Source organism: Catharus ustulatus, chromosome 10, assembly GCF_009819885.2.
Source record: "Catharus ustulatus isolate bCatUst1 chromosome 10, bCatUst1.pri.v2, whole genome shotgun sequence".
In the NCBI taxonomy this organism is placed as follows: Eukaryota; Metazoa; Chordata; class Aves; order Passeriformes; family Turdidae; genus Catharus; species Catharus ustulatus.
In genome coordinates this window covers 4,242,790-4,267,870 of record NC_046230.1, presented here as the reverse complement: position 1 = coordinate 4,267,870, position 25,081 = coordinate 4,242,790, and the positions used below count along the sequence as shown (strand labels likewise).

The window sequence follows — 25,081 nt, the reverse complement described above, 5'->3', positions numbered from 1 at the left end:
TTACTACTGAAAATGTACTTCTAGACCAAGCACTCTTCACTGGAGTGTAGCAGTAGGGATCAAGCTGGGCCTGGCACCTACATGCCAAGGCATGCAAAGAGCAAAAAAAGCAGGAATGTGCAAGGATCTAACTCATACCCATCCTCTGCTAGGTTTTCTGCTGGTCAGAGCACAGCACTGCTAACTGAGTACAGACCTGGCCCAGAGACAGTGCCCAAAAGAAAAGGTTTGGCTTTATTCTCAGACCCCTTTATAACTCCTGGAGGAAGAGTAAAGCCCCTCTAAATGTTGGGAAGGGAAATCAGGGAAAAAAAACCCGCTAAATCCCCCTATAGTGCCACATGTTCTTAATCTTTTTTTTTTTTTTTTTTTTTTTCTGCGCCCAGTGCCACACTTCTGGGAGCAGGGCACTGAGCAGGGAGTCTCCAGAAGGCTTTGGCAGAGAAGAGGCTCCAAAGCTTTTCCCTGCTGATGTCAGGGAGGCCCTGCCTGCACCTGTTGGTGGAAACAGCATGTTTCTGACATGGCAACAACATGGGTTAAATTCCAGGCATGAACCCAGCCAGGGAGTTTTAACATGTTAACATGCTCTACCAGGGGAAAAGCTGAAGTATTTATAGCATGGCTGGAGTGTTTGTCTCTGCACTGTTCTGGCCTTTTTTGGAATTGTTAACTCTGCTCTGGAAACAAATACAATAGCCTATGCAGTAGTGAAATATCACTTATTTTCTTTTATTGTTTGCCACAAAGAAGTCTACGAGTTGTACTTCAAAGAGATTAAAGGAGAGACATACATCAGCTACTTCCAGCACAGCTCACTGCTTTTACAATGCCACTTGCTGCTTCCCTATTTCTGCCCATGCCCCCAGCCTTTCCTACTTACATGCTTAGCTCTGACAGAATCTCAGTGGAAAAACCATTTTTCTTCATGATGAAATTCCATCCTGTGTTGTTGCTTGAAGGCATTGCCCCTTGCTCTCCTGTTTGACTGGGATGAGTGCAGTAAGAGGGGTCAACAAAACACACACTGCCCTCTCATCCTGCCCCTCACACAGCTACTCAGACCAATGTCCAGCACATGTCAGGGAGAAGCATCTGTTGACAGATTATTTGGTTTTATCTCGTTAAAAACCCACCATGCTGTGCTGGGGCAGAGCCCAGCATGTGAGTCAGGGATAAAGGAGGAGATGAATTGAAGCACAAATGTAACAACAAGAATCAACACAAGGCAAGTCTGAGGACTGAAAGGGAAATCACATGGAGTGAAGGAGGGACTCTTCCCCCTCTCCTATTTTTTTTATCCCATTTCAAATAATATTCCCTTCCTCCTCCCCTCTGCCTGGTGCTAGCATAAACATGCAACACAGCAGTAAGGAGCAGCCATCTGCCAGTCCCATGCTGCACACAGCTGCCACCAGCGTGCCCAGGGACCAGCTACACCCAGGCCACACATGCAAGTTACCCAGGGAAACAAGATTCTTGGAAGGATTAATGTGGTGTGGTTGCAAAAAGGAGACTGTGGTTGATCATCTGCTCCTGCTTGATGGGAGAGGAGAACAAGCCTTTTTTGTGTCCCAGTTCTTCTCTTCCTCCTCTTCAGAGGTTGCCACAACCAGTCTGGAATTACTTCTCCAATTGCTTCTGGAGTGGGAGAGAAGATGGGGCAAGGGGGGTTGTGCTTGGCAAGTCAGACTCATCTCTCAGGCAGCAGGACGAAGAAGATGGCCTTGAGGAAGTGCCCAAAACTGCAAACAGCAGCCACGAGCCAGTGGGAGCGGAGGCTGGGGTCAGTATTCACCACACATTTGGTGATGTCTGCCTAATGGGGAGGGAAGAGAGATCATCAGAGAGAGGTGCCCACATCAGCCACTTCTGCAGGCTGTCCCAGCCCCACAACCCATGGCATCACACCAAAGCTGCTGCAGCACCAGATGTTGGTCTGACACTTCCACACACTGAAAGTCATTAAATCAGGCTCAAGAGCCCTGCAAAACACACTTTCCTAATTCCCCAGCAATGAGGCACAGTGTCCCCCTCTTCAGCATCCCTGGGGAAAGAAATGCTACAGGAAGATTATCCAGCACTTCCCATTTTGAATAGCTAAATACAACTTTCTTTCCCCGTTCAAAAGGTCCAGGAAGCCTTAGCAGTATCAGCATTCCCATCCTTTTCTGTAAAGCCAGATGCTTCCCAGAGGTTGTCCTGTTTAATATCAGCTCAAGTTGCTTGTACATTTTCTCTTGCCTTAATGTTTTCTTTGGAAGACATTCAAGCAAGCCATCCCCCCATTTAAATCTAAAGCAATGCAAGCTTTGGAGCTTTGTTTGTGGAAATATATATGCCAGCAGAGATACCCCAGATGTGTGGGTCTCAGATCTCCTGGGCAGCTGCTTTCAAGTATTAACAAGAAGAGAAGCTGGCCTGAAATTATTTTTTAAAAATATCAAAAAACAATAAAAGCCCCCATCAAATTGGTAGAAATAGGCTCTCAGCTGGCATGGGAAGGAGAAAATGGAAAATACTGAGAAAGTGAACAGGACAGAGGTAGAGAGAAAAATGCATTTTCTGGTGCAGGAATCAAAATTAAAAGCTTTGCCCATGATATAACTGAGTTGTGGTTAAACCCCAGCCTAGCACAAGATGTGGCCTGTGGTTGTGTGACAGAGAGTGCATTGTTAGCACATATGGTTTGCAGAAACAGCTTTTGGGTGGCAAATGGGAACAATAATCACACCACAAGGATGGCAAATGTTCACAGCCCCAAAAGCTTTTTTCTTTGCAAGCTCAGCTCAGCAGTCTTCCAAATTTACCTTCTGATACAAGCACAGACAAGTGAGACTCTCAACCCTGAGGTGTTCCTCCCCAAAACAGGACATGAGAGACCATGAATGCTCCAATAATCTCCTCTATTCCTTCTCCTTGTGTTCAAGACATGCATGAGCCTTGCCTGACCAACCTTGGTCATCATTAGAAGAAAGGAAAAGGGGGCTGAAGGGACAAATCCCAGAGTGTGGTTAGTGAGTACAGCCTCACTACCCAACCCCAGCATCACCTACAGACCAAAGCTCTGGTACCAGCAGCCTCCCACACATCCCAGCAGCTCCTTGCTCACTGTGTCTGGAAGGCTGGCATGGTGCACCTCACTACACTGCACCAGGAGAAGCTGAGCCCATGAATAATTGACAAGCAGAGACTGCAGAAGGAAGGAATACAGAGCATGCAATGATGGGAAGGTGCAGGATGACAGGAGAGAGCTGAGTCAGCACCAAGGTGGGGAAATACTGCTGCCTATAGCTCAAAAACACAAGCAAACACAGTAAGCAGAGCCAAGTCAGACAGCAGAAGATGCTGCAATGTTGTACCAGTAGTTACAGGTAGTTTGTAGTGTGGAGGAAAATAAGGTGAGTGTCCCTGAATACTTCCAGCCATGGCTTAGCACACTCACCCTATTTGCATTTGAAAATAGTCTGAACTGATTCAACCTGTCAGACTCTAGAAACCTCATTTCTAAAACACAGTTGTGTCCCTTTAGTTGAGAGAAGTCATGACATGCAGCTACCTGTCTGAACACAGGTTAGGTAGGGTGCCTGATCCTTGAGAAACATAAGCTCTGATGGGCTTTAGTGCCTCATGTGAGCCAGTGCAAGGCCCACAGAGCTTGGTTACAGCTGCAGAGGGTTAACTGCCAGCTGGGAAAAGGTGAGCTCCTGCTATGCTCACCCAAAGGCAGTGACCTCACTGCTCTAACCAAGAGGAGCTGCACTCAGAAGCACTTAGTATGGGCTTGCTTAGATAAGCAAAATTGCTCAGCTGCTTAACAATTGCCTTAGCTGCTGTTATCCAAATCAAGCCTACCTGATAAGGCAGTGGAATTGAAAACTTCAAAGCTGCTTAAGGCTGTTTGCCTTGTCGGGTACTGATAAACTGTTACAATGGCAGTTTGATGTTTTAATTATTCAAACAAATTCAAGTCACATACACTGCTTTGGAGCAAATGCTGCTAAAAAATTTAAATCTTTCTATTCTAGTGTAAATCTACTACTGAGGCTGCAAACTCTTCCCAGGAAGAAATGATGTCTCAAAGGTTCTTTCTTACTCTTCCTGTGAGGTTGGCATTGGGTTCTGTGGTCTTCTCCACCCTATGGAAGCAGCATGGGGACCTGCTGCTGAATAAAGAATTTCACATGCCTTTCCAAAGTCTCCATGGTGTCTTTCCTGGACCAGCTCAGGGCACTGGGGTCACTCTTGGCAGCCTCAGCCTCAGCTGATGTGCAAGAGATGGGGGCCATGTGAACAAGGATGGCATGCCAGGACAAACCAACACCAGCTAGGCCTGGCAGTGGGGGAGAGGGCTCCACCAAAGAGCTGTGAGTGAACAAGGCTGGGAAATTCCTGCTGCAGTGCCTAGGTGGAGAGGAAGAACATTCAGGGAGGCACAGCACAAGATGGGATAAGCAGCCTTTCCCCAGACTGAAGGGTCCCCTGGTTTCCAGAGGGAAAGTGCTTCCATTTCACAGCCCAGAGCTGCTGATAATGATGTTGGAAATGGGCTGTGTCAGAACAACCCAGCAGCCTTCACAGCCTTGTGCTGATGGGGGAAGTGAAGTTGGCTTCCCTTCCTTAGGGCCAGATCCCAAGAACAATCAGCATGGATTCAGCAACTCCAAAAGGAATGTGCTGCCCATCTGAAGAGGGATGGCTGGCACAAGGAGCCAGTGGTGGATTTATCTCCTCAGCTGCACAGAACCAGTGCTGCTCCGGACATGGGTTTTGCAGCATGTTTGCTATGCAACAAATTTTCCAAAAATATCCTTTTGGAACTACCCAAACACTCTATTTTGAACCCTAATGAAGCAATACAAAAATTAAAACAAGATGCTAACTTAGCAAAGCATGCAAGTTTTACCAAAACAAACAAAAAAAATAGTTGGAAACTAGAAAGAGATGCGTTCCTACGCAACATTTCTGTTTTAATGAAACCAGATCTTAGGAAAAAAATGTTTCAGAGAATACATTTCACAGACAGGAACAGTGTTACTCAATCCCAGGACATCCTCTTCACCTGCCTGGGCACAATTGATTTTTGGAATGCAAAATCAAACAGATCAGGGCATTCAAATCAAAGGGTTGCTTTTAGCCCAAACAGTTCCCTGAGTCAGCTGGCCTCAAGGTGGCACAGTTTTAGAGAGGGCAGGGATGATTTAAGGTAGGATTGGTACTTAGTGAGTGCAAGGCATCCAAAATCAGAACAATGAGACTTTCCCAGTTCTTCACACCCCTGAAGAAATCAGGTAACTGAACCAGCTACTGACACAGTTGGGAAGTCTCAGCACAAAGGAGCAATACCCAGTTTGGAAAAAGACACCCCCCTCTCTCCAGATCTGTATGGGTGAGGAGCATGACCATTTCCTGATGGCTTAGAAATAAATTTCACCTCTTGGAAAAGAGGGAATTTGCTGCTGTGGCTCAGTGTGGAAAGAGTGCATGCCTTGGGAATAAGATGTTCTATGAACTGAGTGGTGTCATAGCCCCAAGAACCATCTGCCCAGCAGCACACAGAGGATCCAAGGACTGTGTCCCTGCTAGACAGGCACATGGAACCTGGTACATACAGACATCACCCAGCTGCCAGCCACTAACACAGCCAGCAGTCTCTCCAGTCAGCTGGGCAGGTCATGGAAAGGTATCTGGCTATGCCTCAGCACCAAAATAAAGTTCTTACTATGAATAATCCTGCACAGGGACCAATGCTCACATTGGGTATAGAGAGACCAAAGAAATCCAGTGTTAGAGGTGACATGAGAATTAAGCTGGCAGGCCTCATTTTTTGCCAGTTTCTAGAAAACAGCTGGCCAAGAGTATCACAGAATCAAAGAATGGGTTGGGTTGGAAGAGACCTTAAAGATCATCCATTCCAACCTCCTGCCACAGGCAGGGACATCTTCCTCTAAAATCAGCCTGCTCCAAGCCCCATCCAACTTGGCCTGGAACACTTGTAGGGATGGGGCAACCACAACTTCCCTGGGCAATCTGTGACTGTGCCTCACAGGAATGACCCCTACAGTGTCCCACTATGACTGACTGTCAGCTCTAGAGGAGATCAGGAACACAACAGGTGCTGGTGGGTCAGGATTGAATTATTATGTCTCAGCTATACAGAAAGCTGAGGATAAGAATAAGTGATGTTTTTGAAGATGGGACCACGAGGCAATAACAGGGTTATATAAGTCTAAGTGTAAGTAGGACAAAGGTGGCCACAGCATGGTGAAAGAGAATCTCATACAAAGAAAAAGCCTTTTTCTGCATAAAGCTGCAGAAAGCACACCCTCACTCTCATTAACTGTGATATTTCCTGGTCTGGACACACAGAAACAAGTTCAATGAGACAGCATTTCTTACCCAGCCTCCTCTCCTTTTCAGCCACGTCACCAAGGTCTTCCTCACGAACTCTCCCAGGCAGTCGACGATGGTGTGAACCATGGCTGGCTGCGCGTGCCGCACGCAGTCCACGGCCAGCCCGGCTGCCACGGCGTACAGGGACACCACCTTGCCCCACGTTATGCCTGGCAGAAGGAAAAAGGCCATTCATATTTACACACAGCTCAGTCTTTGTAAAGGTGGTATCTGCATCACTTCATTAGTGGTTTGTCTGCAGTTTCTTCTGTCTTCACTCAGAGTCAGGATTAAAACACGAAGATGAATTTTCTCGTGTTCGGGCTTGGTTGTTTATTAAGTCTTATCTAAAGTACAGAGAGTTCTGCAACACTTCCAGCTACCAGCTAAAAGTGAGCTAAATGGAGGTGAATCTAGCTGGTTACAAGGTCTTTTAAAGCCAAACAGTCCAATAGAGAATTAACACCTATATTATACTTTTGATACAATAACCAAACTCCTGTGACCTGCAGTGCAGCAATAACTGTCCAACCAAAAACTAATGTCTGAAACCATGAGGAAGGAGGAAAACAGAAAGGAGACGACACCCGAAATCCTCCATCTTGTCCCACATCTATTACTATATTCTAAACATCCCAATTTTAAAACCCTTCACCATGTGAAATCACACACCTCTGTTTTAACTGCATACCCATAATTTTAACTCCATCACTCAAATTTGGAGCCTTCTCCAAGGCCTCAAGTCAAAAGCAGTGTTCTCCAGGGGGTCAGTATCAGAAAGCACAGAAAGCTTTCTGTGCTTTTCTTTTCCCAGGTTTCTGGGATCCAACAAGTCTTGAATAATCCAAGGAAACTACTCTGCTCCATTACATGTGCCCACGCTGCCTGTGTGCAGCCACGGTTCTGTGTGCTCTCCACATGGGGTAAAGAAAGAGTAGGGGACCAGAATCAGGGAAAACTCTCCACACAGAGAATCAGAATACAAGATAAGCATCTTCAGTTCTATAATGGCACAAAAGCAGCAAAGGGAGGCAAAGTTACAGGGCCAAGACAGCTCACAGAATGACAGGAATACGGGAGGTATAGAATCCTGACCTGGATGGACCCACAAGGATCATTGAGACCCCAACAACCCCACCCTGTGCCTGAGAGTGTTGTCCAAACACTTCTGGAGCTCTGGCAGCCCATGACATTCCCTGGTGTGCCTGTTCACTCCCTGACCACCCTCTGGGGAAGAATCTTTTCCTAATATCCAGTCTAACCATGATACAGCTTCATGCCAATCCCTTGGGTCCTGTCACTGCTCACCAGAGAGCAGAGTGCCTGCCCTGTTACAGCTGTGGGAGTTTTGTACCACTTAATTAGTGGTTTGTCTCAGTCTCTTCTGCCTTCACTCAGAGCCAGGATTAAAAAATATAAAGGAAATGGATTTTCTTGTGTTCGGGCTTGGTTTTTTATCAAACCCTATCAAAAAGTACAGAGCATTCAACAGCACTTCTAGCTACCTGCTAGAAGTGAGGAAAATGGAGGAAGATCCAGCTGCTACAGCATCTCTTAAAGCTAAACAGTCCAATAGAGAATTAACACCTATATTATTCATACTTTTAACCCAATAACCAAACTCCTGTGACCTGCAGTGCAGCACTAACTGAACAACCAGAAACTACCTGAAACCATGAAGAAGAAGGAAGAAAAACACAGAAGGAGGCACTACCCAAAATCCTCCATCTTGTCCCATGCCTATTACTATACTATAAAAACCTCAAATTTAAAACCCATCACCCTATGAGGGCACACACTTCTAACTTACTACACATCAGTGATTTTAACTTCATCACTCATATTTAGAAGCCATCTCCAAGGCCTCAGGTCAAAAGCAGTGTTCTCCAGGGGGTCAGTGCCAGAAAGCACAGAAAGCTCAAAAACCCCAGGTTTCTGGGATCCAACAGCACCCCTCCACTTGCACTCATGAGGGCTGGTGTCCTCTTCAAAATAAGGACTAGGGCTCAGTCTCCACCTGAAAAGCTTCAGGAATTTGGCCACTGCCTACTTAATATTGTCTGTGCTACCCCCACTGAAGACAGTGCAGGGGTGGAGAGTCAGTCAGTTATCTAATCTCCCAGAAGACAGCCTGCCTTCCTGCCAGGCTGACCTGCCTGCACTGTCTCCACAGGGAAGTTGTCCCAGCAGCAGTCACCTTCCTGCTGCTGTTAGTGATAAGCACAGCAGCTCAGCCCTAGGTACCAGCCAGCCTCCCAGGGGCTGCCCTGAGCCTTCCCAGCACCACTGAGCATAAATCCTTCATGCTCAAACACTGCAGTCATAAATCCTTCATGCTCAAACACTGCAGTCAGCTGCTCCTCATCAGGCTTTTCTCAGGATCAGTGACCTGGAAACACAACCCTTCACTCCCATGCAGAATTACCACTGCACAATGGCATATCCCCCCTGTGCTTTATTATCTGTAATAGCCACATTTATCAAAAATGCTGTGAAGTATTTTACAGTGTTGGTTCTCTGTGGAATCTGTCCAAAGTTTCTCCCAAACATAGCCAGAAATCTGGTGAAGTTCTAATATTTAAAAACCACACAGAATTTTCTTGCAGGGCTGCAGCAAGGAAGAAAAGAGGTGAGAGGATGGAAAGACTGGATCTATGGATCAGGAGGGGTTAAACACACCATTAGAAAACTGGATGTGCTCAGCAAGAAAAATACCATTTAAATGGGATAAAGGGTCTCTCTCTTTCCTTCATTGTACTCTCAGATCCCCAGGTAGTCTGAAGCAGCTCTGGGATGGAGCTCCAGCCTCCTCACAGCTGCTCCCATTGCAGCAGAATGCCCTACATTTCTTTAGAAAACATGCAGATTTCAGAGCATTTCTGCAATTCTTACACTTGGTGCTTCAAAAGGGACACTCACACTAACACTTTTAGCAATTGCTTGATTTTCTCTTCCTTAAAAAAACAAACTAAACTTTAGATGAACTCTTCAAATGTCAGCCATAGGAACACCTCGTTAGACTGAAGAAAATCCATGTTACAAAAAAACCCCACCACTTTTCACGAGTAATGTAAGATAAAAATCTACAGATGAACCTTTTGTGGGGCTCTGCAGCAACAGTAACAGCAGTAGCTCAAATCCTCTGTGATACTGCCCTTCCCCAGAAGTACCCCAGACACCAGAGGAAGTTATTAATGTACCTAAAATGACTGTTCTTCTTTTGGTTTGATTTGCTGAGCAGACCCTGCGGTGTCCCTGACACCAGCGCTGTCACTCAGGAAGTTCAATGCCTGTTTGGCATTCACACTATTTATCTGCCTTTCTCACATTGTGTGTCACCATGACAGCCAGCAGAACGAGCCAGGAAGAGGCTATGAAACCACAGAAGGCTAGACAGAGGGGTTCTCCCTGCAAGGAAGAGGCTGTCTGAGTGCAGGTCAGCACAGTTCTACCCCATGAAAGAGGTTTTAAGGGGTTACACTCCTTGCTGATGATATGTTCAGGACCAGAGCCTCAGCTGGCTTATATTCGGCTTTAGTATAAGTCAGTTTTACAGCTCTCCATCCCTGCAGAAATGTGGTTCCTTGCATCTTGAGTTACATAACAAAAGTTACCCAAAATTCCAGGGAAGAGTTCACTGGCTTATTCCCAAGCTTTTGCTGACAGCATTCTTTAAATATCTGAAGCAAGTCCATTAGCTCTGAGATATTTACGTGGCAGTAACAAAGACTGACAGGACTGAAGTCACCCTGGTACAGAAAGGCAGCTCCAGTCTTGGTTAATTTTGTTTTGAACCCAAGTTTTGCTTTCCAATAGAAGGAAAGTGTATCCACAACCTGTGAAACATAGAGGCTCAAGGATAGATGGCCCCAGCACACAGGAAAGCAGTTTGCTCTAGGGCACATCAGTCCAGAGAGGATGGAGAGGAGACCCTTCAGCTGCAGCTCCCCTGCCAAGCTTGTTCCACAGTGGTACCTGCTGCAGGACTTGCACAAGGTGAGTGCTTCCCTGGCACATGGACAGAAGCCCTCTCCCTTTCACAGCAGAAGAAGGAGTTCTTGGTAATGTTCATAATGGTGATGGATGTGGAGGGCTCAGGGGTCACATCCTCTTTCCAAAGCATGCCCACAAGGGTCAAACCAATCTTTCAGTCTGCCTTTCCTGTTACTAGCAGAGTCAGAACATGGGGGCAGGAGAGGAGGAAATCTCTTCCTGATTTCCATTAGTCTGGAGGCAGAAGATGGAGACAGCAGGCTGGGCTTCTCACTCACAACAGCAGAGCACAGCTGATGCTCTTCTCACTAGGTATTGTAGGAAGCAAGGGAAGAGCAGGCTCCTCCAGCACATGGGCCATGCCAGGAGGGCTCCAGCAATCATCCAGCCCCAGGTAGGAGAGGGAACATGCCCCAGCAGCCACCCTCTGCACTTTCCCAGGGCACCAGCTCCATTAACTTTTCTCTCTCCCCTTGGCAGGGGCAGAGGGGCAGAGTTACTGAGAGGGCAGTGCCTTTGTCCCCCATGACATCCAGGCCAGGTTCAAAGTGACACTGGCATGATACATCTCAGCACAAGCTGGAATTGCATCTGGCCAGTGCACATGAGAAACAAAAACACACTGGCTTGCTCTAAATTCCTCAAAAGGCCTGGCTGTCATCCACTGGGTAAAACAGGCACTCATCACCAAGCAAGACAATCCATTCACAGCTTCCCACTGTGTGGATTAACATGCACAGGAGCTAACAACAGCAGGGAATGGAAAGCTGGTCCAAAAAGGAACGGCCAAAAGAGAGAAAGCTCTGCTCACAGACATGGAACAAAAGGATATGGAAAAAGTGAAGGGCTGCTTAGAAGGCACTATAAAAAATAAATACAAGTTGCACTCTCTAGGCCAGCCATGGAGCTGAAGGTATGTAAACACTGCTGAGCCCAGGGTAAAATGAAATAGCAGGAGAGGAATGCTCTTGAAAGTGTTCCTGCTCATACGAGCTTGTCTGCCCCAGGGGAGAGAGGAAGAAGCCATGAGACATGACTGTGCAGTCTCAGGGCACCACACTACCTGAGGTTATTCAAATAAACTTCCCTCTGCTCCACTCAAAGTCCTGCTCACAAATCAGACCTTAAAGAAACACGATCCACTGCTACATTTCAACAGCTGGGAGAATACAGCCAGACACAGCAGGCTTTGGTGGAGAGAAAAGCTGAGAGGGGTGTGCACAAGGCAGGAAGCTCAAGTCATAAAGCCTAAACGATGAGGGAACAGCAGGATGCATTTCTATCAGCATTTCAGAGAAACCCTGAATGGTCTGGGTTGGAAGGGAACTCAAAGCTCATCTCATTCCAATCCCCTGTCATGGGCAGTTACACACTTAATTCCAGGGTTGTTTTGCTCTGGATAGATGAAGCAAAGGAGAAAATCCCAACCAGATATTCTTAAGAGGTAAAAACACATGAAAATTTGCTGGCAAAATACAGAAAATTAAGGAACATTGGTAAAAGAATGAATGTAGCATAACATCACTTACCATTGCATAGACTAAGCCCACTGAACATAGAAAATCTTTAAACCCATTCATTGTCACATTCTGTGAGAAGAGAGAAGAATAAAGGAAGAAAACCAGGAAGACAAGAAAGATACAGAAAAGCAGACATAAAGCTACCAGCTCCTGAGCTCCAGTGATGTAAAACTCTAAAATGAAGGTAGGGTTAAAGGACAATGACATGCTTGCCTCATGGTCAGGCTTCTTAAAGCTCATCCTGGGCCTTCCTCCCAGGTGGGACTTGCGGTTTCTCAGACACTCAGGGACTGGGGCAGGCAACACTGGGAGGCTGCCTTCAGTGTGCCATGCCTGACTGACACTCTGGGGCTGGGGGGTACAGGGGCCAGGACACCACCTCACCAGAGCAAGGTCTGACCCACCCCCTACCACACATTGCAAGCATCCCAAGATGCCTCAAAACAGATTACTTTTTCCATTCTCTGACAGGCAGGGACACCTTGCACTATCCCAGGCTGCTCCAAGCCCCATCCAACTTGGCCTTGGACACTTCCAGGGAGGAGGCAGCCACAGCTTCTCTGAAACCTGTGCCAGGGCCTCATCTTCCTAGGGAAAAATATCTTTTTAATATCTAATATAAACCTGTTAGTATGAAGCCATCCCCCACATTCTATCACTCCACACCCTTGTAAATAGTCTCTCTCCAACTTCCTTGTCAGCTCCTTCAGGGACTTGAAGGCCACAGTGAGGTAACCCCAGAGCTTCTCTTTTCCAGGCTGAAAAATCCCAACTTTCCTCCCAGCAGAGCTGCTCCATCCCTCTGATCATCCTGGTGCCTCCTCTGGACTGTCTCCAGCAGCTCCAGCTCCTTCCTGTGCTGGGACCCTCAGGCTGGAGACAGGTCTGAGTGGGGCAGAGGGGCAGAATCTCCCCCTCCCCTGCTGCCCATGCTGGGGTTCAGCTCAGCCCATGGGCAGTTTCTGGGTCCCAGTACACAGGGCTGGGGCATGTCCAGCTCTCACCCACCAGCACCCCCAAATCCTTCTCCCAGGGTTGTTCTTGATCTGTTCCTCCCCAGCCTGGATTGATCCTGGTGGTTGCCCCAACACAGATGCAGTGTTAGCACTTGGGCTTGTATAACCTCATGAGATTCCCATGGGTCACTGTAAAGCCTGTCCAGGTCCCTCTGGATGTCTTCCCATCCTTCAAGTGTGCCAACAGCACCAGTCAGCTTGGTGTCATCTACACCCATCCCTGCTCCTGCAGGGAAAGGGCTTTCTCCTCAGAAAGCATTAACCTTACATTGCTGTTACACATGGCTCACTTCAGCTCAGGCACCCTTGATTAAAAGCCAAACCCAGTAAAAACTGGGCTGGAAGCTTTCAAAAAGCCCTCATGCCCTAGCAGCTCTTACCAACAGGACAGAACTGTTTCCTTCAGGAAAGGAAAATGCCTCTCCCTTTTCTACTTCTGTTTTTCCACCAAGTGATCTCTTCCTTCTGGCATTTGTTTAAAAGCTAAGGTAAATGTCAGCTCAGCCAGGCCCCAAACCAAAGCTTGCTCAAGCTAAGGGAAAGTGTCCTGCTACCTGCAGAGCAGCTTTGGACCACACATGAGAACTAGTGGTAACATCACAGAGAAGATGCTCCTACAGATCCTTTACCATCAAAAGCAGATCAGGGCTCTGCAGTGCTTGTCTCCACACAGATGGGCTCTCCTCATCCTGAATAACTAACGAGTTGTTTGGAAACAGGGGAACAAAATACAGCTTGAGCCTAAAGTCTCTTCTCCCAGATGACAAGCCATAGGGCAAGAGGAAATGGCCCCAAATTGCACCAGGTGATGTTTAGATTGGGTATTAGTAAAAATTTCTTCACTGAAAGAGGAGGCATTGAAACAGGCTGTCAGGGCAGTTTGGGGCTTAGTCAAGAACTGCAGACAGTGTGGACAGGAAGTGAGCACAGACAGAGCTACAGTGTGAAGACTCAAAACCAGACCAGAATGTGGAAGATAGACATGTAAAAGATTAAGGAGAAATCCTCTCCAGCAAAAAAGGGTCAAAATCCCCTGTTTCCTTGCTGGAAAGGCATTGTGAGTGTCTAGTGGGGCTCCCCAAGCTGTCTAAGCACTGTAGCTGTTTTCTTAATAAACTTGGTAATTGGCATGAAAAGTCAGACTGAACATGAGTGTCTGGTTTCCTTTGCTCAATAAGAGCCTCTTTCCTCTGAACTATGAAAAAAAAAAGACAAGGAACGAATGTCTGGCTGCTACAGCCAACTCCAGTTTGCTGGATTTATTGTTAAATGCAGAGTTTTGAGACTGCAGTGGCATCCAGGAATGTTCAAAACCACCAAGTTCCTACCCCTCTGCCACTCAGCAACATTATACCTAGGAGAAATTACAATACCAAGTCGATAAAAGCAATTAAATATACAACTCCCAGCAAAGATGAGAAAGAAATAAGAACAGAGCATGGAGAGCTCTGAGAAGGTTTGAATCAGCCCCTGTGCAACCATCACAACACTATTTCTGCAGCAGGGTGGCTCCAGAGGAGGGGCAGCACTGTCAGCAGAGCTTCAGTCCAAAGTCCCAGCATTGTCAGCCTCAGAGGGCTGAGATTCAGTTCTTAATACCCTGAAAACCCAGGTTTGGAACTATGAGATATGATTTCTACTTTAATTTTAAATCAGCCACACATTCTCAGGAGCTGAGAAGTTGAAGAACACCAGAAAAGTGCAGCTCTCCATGGATTTGTCAATGCACACTGAGAGAGGATTCCCAGGAGGCAGCAGGCTTTCTCCCCAGCATCATGGTCGTGCAGCATCACAGCACACACAGTCTGCTCCACCTGCAGCATTCCTGCCTTAGCTCTGTGTGTCACTTCAGCTCTGGAGGTGGGCCAGGCCCAGTGCAGTCAGCTGAACTCATCCAAGATCACCTACTCACCTCCAAAGCAAATTGCACCTGAGCCTGCCAACCTGGCTGTGGTTTTTCTGTAAGCCCTGACACCAGTAAAGCTCAGCACTAAGTGACAGGACAGGGCACCTGCCCAACAGCCACACTGGGAAATTCCTGCCACACTTTCCCAGCTCTTGCTTTTTCTAAGCTCACAGAGCCTCCCAGCCCAGTGCAAAGGCAAACTGCAACCCAGGCATGCTCTGAAATGCTGTTGAAGGTTGCAGTACCAGCCACACAGCCCAATTTCATCCATTTCCCTAAGCCAGGGAGTAAAACCTGCCCTGCTCAAACTGCCAGAAGCCCTGCTTGGGCAGCCCCTCTCAGAGATCTACTTTGCCATCTGTTATAATTCTGGGATGGATCTGTGCTCTCCACCACAGGCCTTCAGACCTTCTGCATGTCACAGCTTCTCCAGAGTATCAGTGGTTCCAGATAAAGAAGAACAGTTGATTGTGAGGGTTTAAAGGTTTTGAGTGAGGTAGCCTTTTTGAAAGTACAACTGACAGCTGGACTCCTATCCTGTAGCAACTATTGCCAAAATGACAAGAGTCCCTGCATCCTGTGACACCTCCCATGCTATTGTCACTGGTTCCATGGTTTCATACTGCTATGCTGCTAGCAAGTTGCTTTCTTTGGTTTGTTTTTTTTTTTTACTTTTTTTTGTTTTGTTTCCAATCTTTAACATCTACCATCCCTTCCACAGACAACACAATGAGACATTGCAGAAAACCTATAACTATGTCAGAACCTGCCTGACATAAATCTCTCTATAAGGTTTCTCTTCCCTCAGTTCCCACAGGCTGCTTTTCCAGTTGTGGGCAGGGATTGTTTCCAGGAAAAGCTGAATGCAGCACAGGGCATATTTTTGCTTTTGACCATCATCTCTGGAACCAGTCTAACAGCAGCATCAGAACACTCACATCTAAGCAGGGAGAAAGCTCAAAGCACCTGCTCATCTGGAGCAGCCTTAAGGACCAAGACTTCCCCAACATGAGAAAGGAGAAGCAGCAGCTCCCATTGCAATTCTGGGTGTTGCTGTGGGAAAGGAAGCCAGGAGCAGAGGAGCTCCCTTGTGATGAGTTGATTCTGGCTTCCAGCACGAGCAGAGTGAGCTGGAACAAGGGAGACTCCCATGCAATGAATCTTCTGCAGCTGCCAATGGTGAGCAAAGAAGTTTGGAATGAGTGACCTCCCTATGCAATGAGGTAACAACCACCTCATAACAAGAAAGGGCACGAGGTGCCTTCAGAATGAGACAGAACCTATTGGGAGGATATTACACCCCAGGACATTTCCCTGCCAGAAGGCAGCAGAGAGGAGCTCTCATCAAATCATTAAAGCAGGGCACACTGCCAAACTGCCCACAGCCCTTTCACAGAGCAGGCCCCACCTTGCAGGCTATCCCAGAAACACGCCTTCTCTGAGAGAGGTGGCTCCATCCTGCTCCTTTCCACCCAGCCCTGTCTGTGTGTCTGTCTGGGCACTGTACCTGCAGTGAAAATCTGTGCAGCCACTGCCAGGAAGGCATCAGACACCACGGTCTCAGAGTGCAGAGAGATGTTCAGCTGGCGGGCGATGTTCCGGTAGACATTGGGGCGAATGTACTCCAGCTCATCCCCTGCAAACAAACAGCCAGAGTCAGCACACACAGCACCAAGCCCTGCTCTCACCATGGAGGAGTCACAGCTGGGATCACCCCAGGGATGCTCTCAACCTAAGAGTCTGAAGCCCAGTTCCACCTAAGTTTAGCCAGGCAGAGTGCTCAGGATGGTTTAGATGCAATTCCCTAAGCCCAGTTCCACCTCAGTTTAGGAAGGCAGAGTGCTCAGGGTGGTTTAGATGCAATTCCCTAAGCCCAGTTCCACATCAGTTTAGACAGGCAGAGTGCTCAGGGTGGTTTAGATGCAATTCCCTAAGCCCAATTCCACCTCAGTTTAGGAAGGCAGAGTGCTCAGGGTGGTTTAGATGCAATTCCCTAAGCCCAGTTCCACCTCAGTTTAGGAAGGCAGAGTGCTCAGGGTGGTTTAAATGCAATTCTTTACCACCTGCACCCTGGGAACTCCTAAAAAGGAGCAGGGACAGGCAGTGGCTCTGTAGCAGCGGTGTGGCTGCAGTAATCTCTGATATAAATGCTGTTCCCAGGCTGGCTGCCTGCCTTTCCTCCAACACAGGAGACAGGCCTCAGATAAGCAAAGCCATGATATTTTATTTCAGAATTTATTTCAGAAGTGAGAAGGAGGCATGTACATCCATGTAAGCTTTTGTGAGATACGCCCTTCCTCAGCACCCCATTAGGCTTGTACAAAAATGCCTGAAGTGCAAGGGAGAGAATCTTGAGAAACTCAAGAATGCTGAAGGCTGATGAAAGCCAAGGATCCACCCAGAGCTGCACAACATTAATTAAACAAAGAGACTCTCAGCTATTTTATGCTCATGCAGGCACTTGAGAGTCAATCTGGAGTTCTTTCTCTCCTCTAAATGGTTGAAGAGATGTTCATTTGCACGGCTGACTGCTCAGCAGCAAGGTACCTGACACACACAGATGTGCTTTCACCTCCAGAGAGCTTTCTGCCCAGCTGGGAAATGGCAGGAGGTGTCAGGCCAGCTTGAAAACCAAGACAAAAACACCAAGGACAAGCAGAGAACCTCCTCCAAAAGGACTGAGCCATGGAGCTTGGGAAACAGCAGCAAAGCTTTTCCTTTGTAGCAAAACAAAATAGTTTTTGAGCAGCAGAATTAATAAATCCCAGTCTCCAAGGTTCATGGACATTTAATGAAGGTTGCACAGCTGCTGTAGGAGCATGACACAATGCAAACACCACATGGGACCAAAGCCCTTTGTGCATGGAGAGCCCTTTTTGGCTTAGATTTAAGACACACTGTGCTCTCCTCCTGCACAAGGGTGCTCTGGGAAGAGGAAGAGTTATCCCAAGAGCTTTATACCCCACTGCAAGACCCAGGTGACCTGGCCCAGCCAGAGGGCAACTGACCTTCCTCAAAATTTCATTGATATGAGAGGTAAAAAGGAAGATGTCACTGCAATCAGGTTCTTGTTATAGAGCCACTGGCTACCAATCCTTAATTCATTGTCTGACTCAGCACAGGCAACACCCAGCCCTACAGAATTCCACAGCTGAGCTCTCCCAGCCCTTTCTGAGCATGGGATTGTCCCTTTTTTATGGCAAGAGGAAACCTGCCAACATATGGTCAGCCCTGATAAGAAAAAGCATTACTTGGACTACTGAACAGCCTTTTTCTCCTCACAGGCAGCACACAGGCTTCCTGGTAAATGCAAGGAAATGGGGATAGCCCTGCTAAGCTGAGAGGGAGGCTGGGATCAGCACTTGGTAGCTTGCCACTGCTACAGCTTCTAACAAGCAGTGCCTGGAGGCCCCAGATGAGATCAGGGTTTGGTTGGAGGCACATATGCCCTGTTCTGCAGCAAGGCACAGGGAGGCAGGAGCATCCAGGGAAGGAAAAGATTCCCATGCTCAGACAGCCTCCCTGTCCCAGCAGCACCAGGACCTCTTCTGTGCCATGATACCTTGGTGCTAGTCTCCAGTGTCTTTGTTCTGATGCTAAATTTTGCAATATTTAGAGCAATTTGGGGGCTTTTCCTCCTTCCATCAGTGATTGTGGAGGAATTAGCAGGGCAGCAGTGACAGTTTCCATGGGCAGAAGCTCATTGCAGTGGTCAAAGGGCACCTCCCTGGGCCTTGGCCAGAGAAAATACAAGTTCAGCTAATCCAGGCCTATGACAGACACAGTAGGTTGGTCTGGGGTGCCTCATTTGGCTATACCATTAGGTTTCACCATGTCTGACTCATTAATTGCCATAATTAGCTGCTAAGCCTCACTGAGCTGATGGAGCCTCCCTCCCTGTGACCTCCAACAGCATTGCCTGTGCCCAGGACTGCTGCTGGCCCACCAGGCTGTTCATCAGAACCTCTGTGTGCAAGTGGGTTAGGAAATACTCCAACTTCCCATCTCCACAGGCTTCTCAGAGCTATCATGAAGGAAAAAACTGCTCTTGCTTGTTTGCACTGCTTAGGAAGTGGCTAAGGATTACCATTCCTGCCAGGAGGCTGGATACCAGCAGACTTGTGCTGGTTAGAGCAGCAAAGGGGAAAAGAAAAGGATGGGCCACGTGACAAGTGGAGTTTCTAAAGAAACAGAAGCTGTTCTTCATCTCAATGAGGAGGACTGCTCACCTTTCTGGTTGTGGGTACCACATGGTGCTCTCCAAACAGATTTGCTCAGAGAAGGCACCAAGTTCCTGGGACTGTCAGCCAAATCTTTCCATCTGGACAATCCAGGAGACGCCTTCAGATCCAGTGAGCCACCTGCTTGCCCTTTAACATGTTCCTGGCCACCCACAGAAAACTGGGTTGAAAGTACATAAATCTCAATCCCCAATGCAGGCAGAGAAGAAAGGGAGTACAAATACACAGTGAGATTGACAGAAGAACAAAAAAATTCCCCCAAAGACCAAACAACCACTGAAAACAAAAGCAGAAGTAAAATCAGCATAGAAGAGAAAAAGTGAAAAAGAATGATTTTTTTTTAAGTCAGTGAAAAGAAACACAGCTTTGCCTTAAAAAAAAAAAAAAAAAGCTGGTAGAAAAGAGAGAAAGTGGGGACACCAGCCCTGGTCCTGACTTTGTTAGCCCCAGCTAATGCTTACTTCACCAGACCTGTCTGATGTAATTAAATCAGATGCAAATGCTGGTGGTAGTTTCCACGCCAGATGTGAACTAATATACCAGCCTGCAGGCAAAGAGGAATGTTGGAAGCAACTTCCAAGAATAAAGGTGTTGGGTTCCCAAATGACAAACAGCTAGACTTGAGCAGACAGGATGCTGCACGACCCAAAACATAAGGCCAGGCAACTGCCAACATTTCGAGGCTGCTCCTGGTACAAGCTCTAAAGCATATCTTCATGTCACAGCCTCCAGGCTTGACCTTCAAACTGGTCTCCCTGAATCCCCCATTGCTGTGCTGTGAGAGTGGCACAGAGTATGCCAGACAACACCAACCAATTCCTTGTTGCTCCAGCAAAAAGCAACAAAATTCAGGTCTTGCTGAATAACTAAGGTAGACAAGGGAAATTTAAAAAGCAGTTTTTGTAAAATCTCCAACAGCACATTTTCTAAGCAACTACCCCTGAATTAAAGCTGGGTGAAGCCTAAGTCCAGCAGTAGCAGTGTCCTAGAAGATGCTAGATGCATTGTGGCAATCAAGTCACTCACTCTGGAGAAAACATTGCTAAAATGCCCAGCTGAAAAAGACTGCTCTAAGTACTGTGAGAGCTGCTACACAGCTGGAGACCTGTACACACAGAATCAGTTCGCTGCTGGGCTTCCTTAGACTGCTTTGTCATTCTGAGTTGCTGCAAGTCCTCAGAAAAAGGCAACTTTGCAGAAACCCTGTACTGAGTGGTGCTCCAAGAGACTGAGGAAACTCAAGCAAAGGAGCTGTTTAGGGAAGATCACCAAAACTCAATGCCAAAAGCAGAGAAGAAAAAGCTCTGTATCATCACATGAAAAGCCTCTTCCAGAAGCCTAAGTGTGGTCTGAATTGCTCCATCCACGTGAGCTCCCCATGCCAGCAGGACTCACCAAGTCGCAGCAGTATGGTGGACACCTCGGCCAGCTTCCCCCCGGGCACTGGCGCGTTGTACTCGGGTTTGCTCCAGCTGACACCTGCCTGAATCAGCCTTGAGTTTATGTAGTCTCTGCAGAGAGCCTTGGCTTGGGACACAAGCTCTTTGTCAGTGGGAGACCTGTCAAAAACCTCCATCACCTCTGCAGCAAAGACTGAGGAGCGGCGTAGCACCTCCATCCTTGAGTGCTGAACCCACAGCTCTGCATGCACAGGCTGGAAAGCTGAGCCAAAGCCTTTGATGAGAATCTGCAGGACTTGTCTACTAATCCTCTGTCTTCAAGGTCTGTCAGAGCTTCCTCAGTTCTTCTCCACAGGCCAGTTTTTCATTTTAGCTGGTAAATAAAAGCATCTGTAAGTCCTCTAGCATTGCAAAGTTGTAAATCAGAAGTTCAAGAATACAGTTATGCTGAAATCAGGAGTATCACATTTGCAAAACATTTGTCTCGGTCTGTGTTACAGACAGGAGGCAAAGTCTTGCATTTTTGAGCCACTGACCATCCCTGACAGCGTGGCTCACAAAAGGGCTGCAGGTTTGAGCTTTTGAGGTGTTTCCTCTCTTCCCGTTCAGATTTGGCAGTTCTAGAATTTGAGAGAGACTAGACAGTCAGCATGGAAACACTTCATAGAATGCAGATAATCTCAGCTTGTTTCAATTAAACTGGAAAAAAAAAAAAAAGAACCCCAAATACCAGTTACAGTAACCTCAACCAGATGTCAACAGACATTCCAGCTCAGTAGGTCGTGGATCTTTCTGAAGAAATGGCACTATTGCAAGAACAAGGGTATGGGAGCATTTGAAATGTCTTGATGGAGACAGTTTTCTGAGTTACATTCTCAGTTTAGGTTTTGGTTGTACCACACTTTTCCCCCCAAAAAACGTGCATACTACTACTTGAAAACATCTAGCAACAGCAGAAAAAGGAGAACAGAAAAGTAGATTATTGAAAAGGTTTAAGCTTAAGGGAAACATCAAAATTTCTTTACAGGCACCTGAATTCATCGGTTGATCTGGGTTTTTAACCCAGTGCTGCTTTTGAAGTCAGAGTCAGACCAGTCTTTATTCAGATGTTAATAAATGCATTTTTCAGTCTGCAGTTTCAGCCCTACTTACAATGACAATTTTCAAACAAAATACAGCTAGTTATTTCATTTTGCCCAAGGAAAAATATATTTACCTCTCATGTTGCACTTTTTCCCCCTCAGTGATTTCTGTTTGGGTTTGGTCTCATGTTTCTTTAGAAGCTCTGCATCACTGGACACCTGGTTTAGGATTCACAGGTTAGTGTCACACTTCTCTGGAGAGCACCAGCCTCCTCTCTGTGCTTTCCACAGGGCTCATGCCAGCGCCTCCTTCTCCATCAGCTGCACATGCCGCCTGCTCCACCGGGATCCTCGGGATTTGCTCTCCTGCTTTTAAGGGAGCCAGGCGCAGAGGAAAGCTTCTGGCTTAAGCCTTGTAAGGAAGATGAAATAACCGGGAGGTGGGGTTGCTATGCCCAGAGACAGACGCTTTCTCCTCCCCTTTCTTCTCTCTTAAGGAGGCTCTCTGTTGTTCTTCACTGGGCTTCGTTCAAGGACTCGGCTTCAGGAGGGCGGGAGCATCATTTCTGGACCAGGTTATGCCACATAACAGATGATGAATGCACTGATGAAAGTGGAATAATTCCTGCTGGATTCCCAGAGCAGCTTTGGCAGAGTTGATGTTGGTCTTTCATTTTCAGACAGTGCCAAGTTGAGGAATTAGCCATTCATATTCAGCCCTACCAATTCAAGCACCTCCATCATTTTGGGATATGTCCCTGCCCATGCAGGGGGCTGGAAATAGATGATCTTTAAGGTCCCTTCCAACCCAAACCATTCTGTAATTCTATGATGAATTTATGATTAACACAGCTCAGGGCCAAGGCAAGCAGTGCTTACAACTCTCCCCAAACTATGAGTAGTCTGGTTAAAAAAAAAAAAAAATGAAGTGGCTTTGTTGATAGGAAATAGTTTATCCAGAATGGAGTGTATTGCAGGAACTTGCCCACTTTATCTCAATGTGTTATGAAAGACATATCAATGAGTTCCAATACATTTATAAATTAATTTCAACGTCAGCTTCTTGTTGCAACATCATCATATTAATGTCACAATGTTCAGCTTTCTTCCATGTGCACGTGTTGCACCGTTTCATTTCAATAAACCCCATACAAATGTTGGCTTGCTGTGTTACAATTTGAAACAAAAGAAGCTTTAATAATAGAAGTTTCCTGCAGCCAAAAAATTCTACCAGACCAAACCCAAATTCTCCCCAATAATAGTTTGCATATTACCAGCTTGGTGTTTTGCATGTTTGCAACACAGTCTTTCTGAAAAGAGGTCAGAAGTGAGGCATTACTACTGTCATCTTGCTGCCTTCAAGAAAAGACAGAAGAAGGTGTTGGTCACATAAATCCCTCCAGTACAACGTGCACCAGTGCTGGTATCCAAATCAAGGGATAAAAAGGAACAAATGAACTTGTTAAAAACCTTCTTATGTGACGTATTGAACATTGTGGCCAGCATCCAGCACACAGCTCAAGCACAGATTAACACAGAGCATGTTGGCTGCATTAACTGCATTGCTGTCTTGGAAAAGGGCTGAGGTACCTCACACCCTTCTGGCTTTTTCAGGGAGAGGAGCAGGTTAAGGAGAGGAACATGCATGCAGTGATGGCAGCTGGGACCCCAGCTCAGCTCAGTGTGAGCAGGGTAACATGGCAATAGTGACTGTGCATCTCCAGCACCAGAGTGTTTGCTCCAAGCTTCTCTCAGAAATTTGTTTCTTATCCAATAGCCTTACTCAGAATTTGATATAGCCAGAGGCCTGTCCCACAGAAGCTGAAATCAAGACTCCAGAGATTCTGTGCTCCTGCCTACCCTTAACCCACCTATCCCCTGCAGAGTGGGCCTGATAGCGTCTTGGAAAATCCTATTTTTTGCCTTTGCCACCTTGATGGTTGAAAAATCATTAAAATGATGCCCTAACTTCCTGCAGTAGCTGACAGCTTGACACAGGGGCCCTATCTAAACTGTTCCTATTCAGTAGGGTCATGAAATGAAAAGGAATGCTTAAATATCAGCATTGCTTAACTAATGATAATTTTTCCCAGAAATCTGGCAAATATGCAAGTGCCACAGTGCTTCCCAGCTCCCTGTGAGTGCCAATCTCATCCCACATGTGTTCCCTGCCCAACTGTCACAGCATGCAGCACCCCCTCAACTTCCACCCTGCAGCAAAGACACAAAAACCAGAACCATGAGGGGGTTGTGTATAAAAAAACAAACTTTGTATTATAAAACCCCCACCCAATACAGCATAGTTTTCTACCTATACTATGCACACATTCTTATGAAAAATACAGTTTCACACTGAATGATGCCTCTATAAGCAAAACCAGATGAAACCACAGCATACAGTGCTCAGCTGACCAGAAAAGAAGTGGTGTTACAATCCAAGGTGCTGTTGGTGTAATCAGAGCCCCTTTTCCCACAGAATGTTTATGCTTAAGGACTGGATCTATAATGGGGAAACCCCTGGAGCAAAGGAATGACAGGAAACAGTGCAAAAGCAGTGTTTATCACCCCAAAACACTGTTTCCAGTGTAGCTGATCCTGGCATGACAGTGTTGTGGCTGGAACAGGCTGCACACCACAGCTCCTGTGTCAGGTGGAGTGACCAAAACAGCTTAGAGCACTCCTTTAGTAAAACCAGGGGACCACAAAGTTATATTTAATATGCATCTCAAGTGGGAACAAACCCTGGAGAAGCCACATCAGTGAGAACACAGAGATAGTTTAATTGTGAACAGCTTTGCTCAATATTAAACAGTTAACTGCCAGAGAAGGAAGTCTCTGGGAAGGCCTTTCAGCAGTTCACTTGAAGCAAAATAGCCACTGAATTGTGAGAATATTGCAGAGGGTCTCCATGACATAAATGCCTGCAAGAGCATGAGAATAACCCCAAAGGCCAAGGAGGTCATTCAGCACTGGGTTCCCACAGCCTGGCTCTGACTGCAGCTATTGTTGTGTCTCACCTTGCACAGCCTATCCCAGCCACTTCACACATCCTACAGTTCCAGCAGAAACTACACACAGAGATCCCATGTTATAAACACCTGCAGAGTAAGGACTTTGAGAGGCAGAAGGAGGTTGCCAAAGACATCCAGCTAATCTTCAGAGAGTCTGGGAACCAACCCTGCTAACCTCTATCTGCTCTAAGTAGTGTCCCTTCAGAGAAAATACTCTGGCACTGCAGCCAGACCAACTCCTTCTACCAAACCAAGCCTGAACCACCTTCTGCATTGTCTCACTCACTTTTAATCTACAGTCTTACGTGATTTTTGCAGCAATACTTCCAGTCTGTGTTTGTGAAGTTATCAACTCTGCAAACACTCTTACAATGTCGGGCTTTGTGCTGCAAAGCTGTACAGGAGGAAAGGAAGGTTGGACAAAACACTTCTTTTTTACATAGAAATACTTTGCCAGCTGCAATAGGAAAACAATACATGGAAGCAGCAGTTTAATAGGACTTAAACACAGAGCTTAAA

At 46.7% G+C, this 25,081-nt stretch overlaps 1 protein-coding gene across 1 annotated transcript; it reads right to left on the bottom strand.

The window, feature by feature from the left end:
* Positions 1 to 711: 711 nt before the first annotated feature.
* BOK (BCL2 family apoptosis regulator BOK) lies at positions 712 to 22,007 on the bottom strand. Its single transcript, XM_033069133.2, has 5 exons — positions 21,686 to 22,007; positions 20,465 to 20,842; positions 16,336 to 16,464; positions 6,400 to 6,563; positions 712 to 1,819 (listed from the first exon to the last, which is right to left on the bottom strand). The coding sequence occupies exons 2-5, from the start codon at positions 20,685 to 20,687 to the stop codon at positions 1,694 to 1,696; spliced, it is 642 nt and encodes a 213-aa protein (XP_032925024.1). The 5' UTR covers positions 20,688 to 20,842; positions 21,686 to 22,007; the 3' UTR covers positions 712 to 1,693.
* Between the last annotated feature and the right edge of the window lie 3,074 nt (positions 22,008 to 25,081).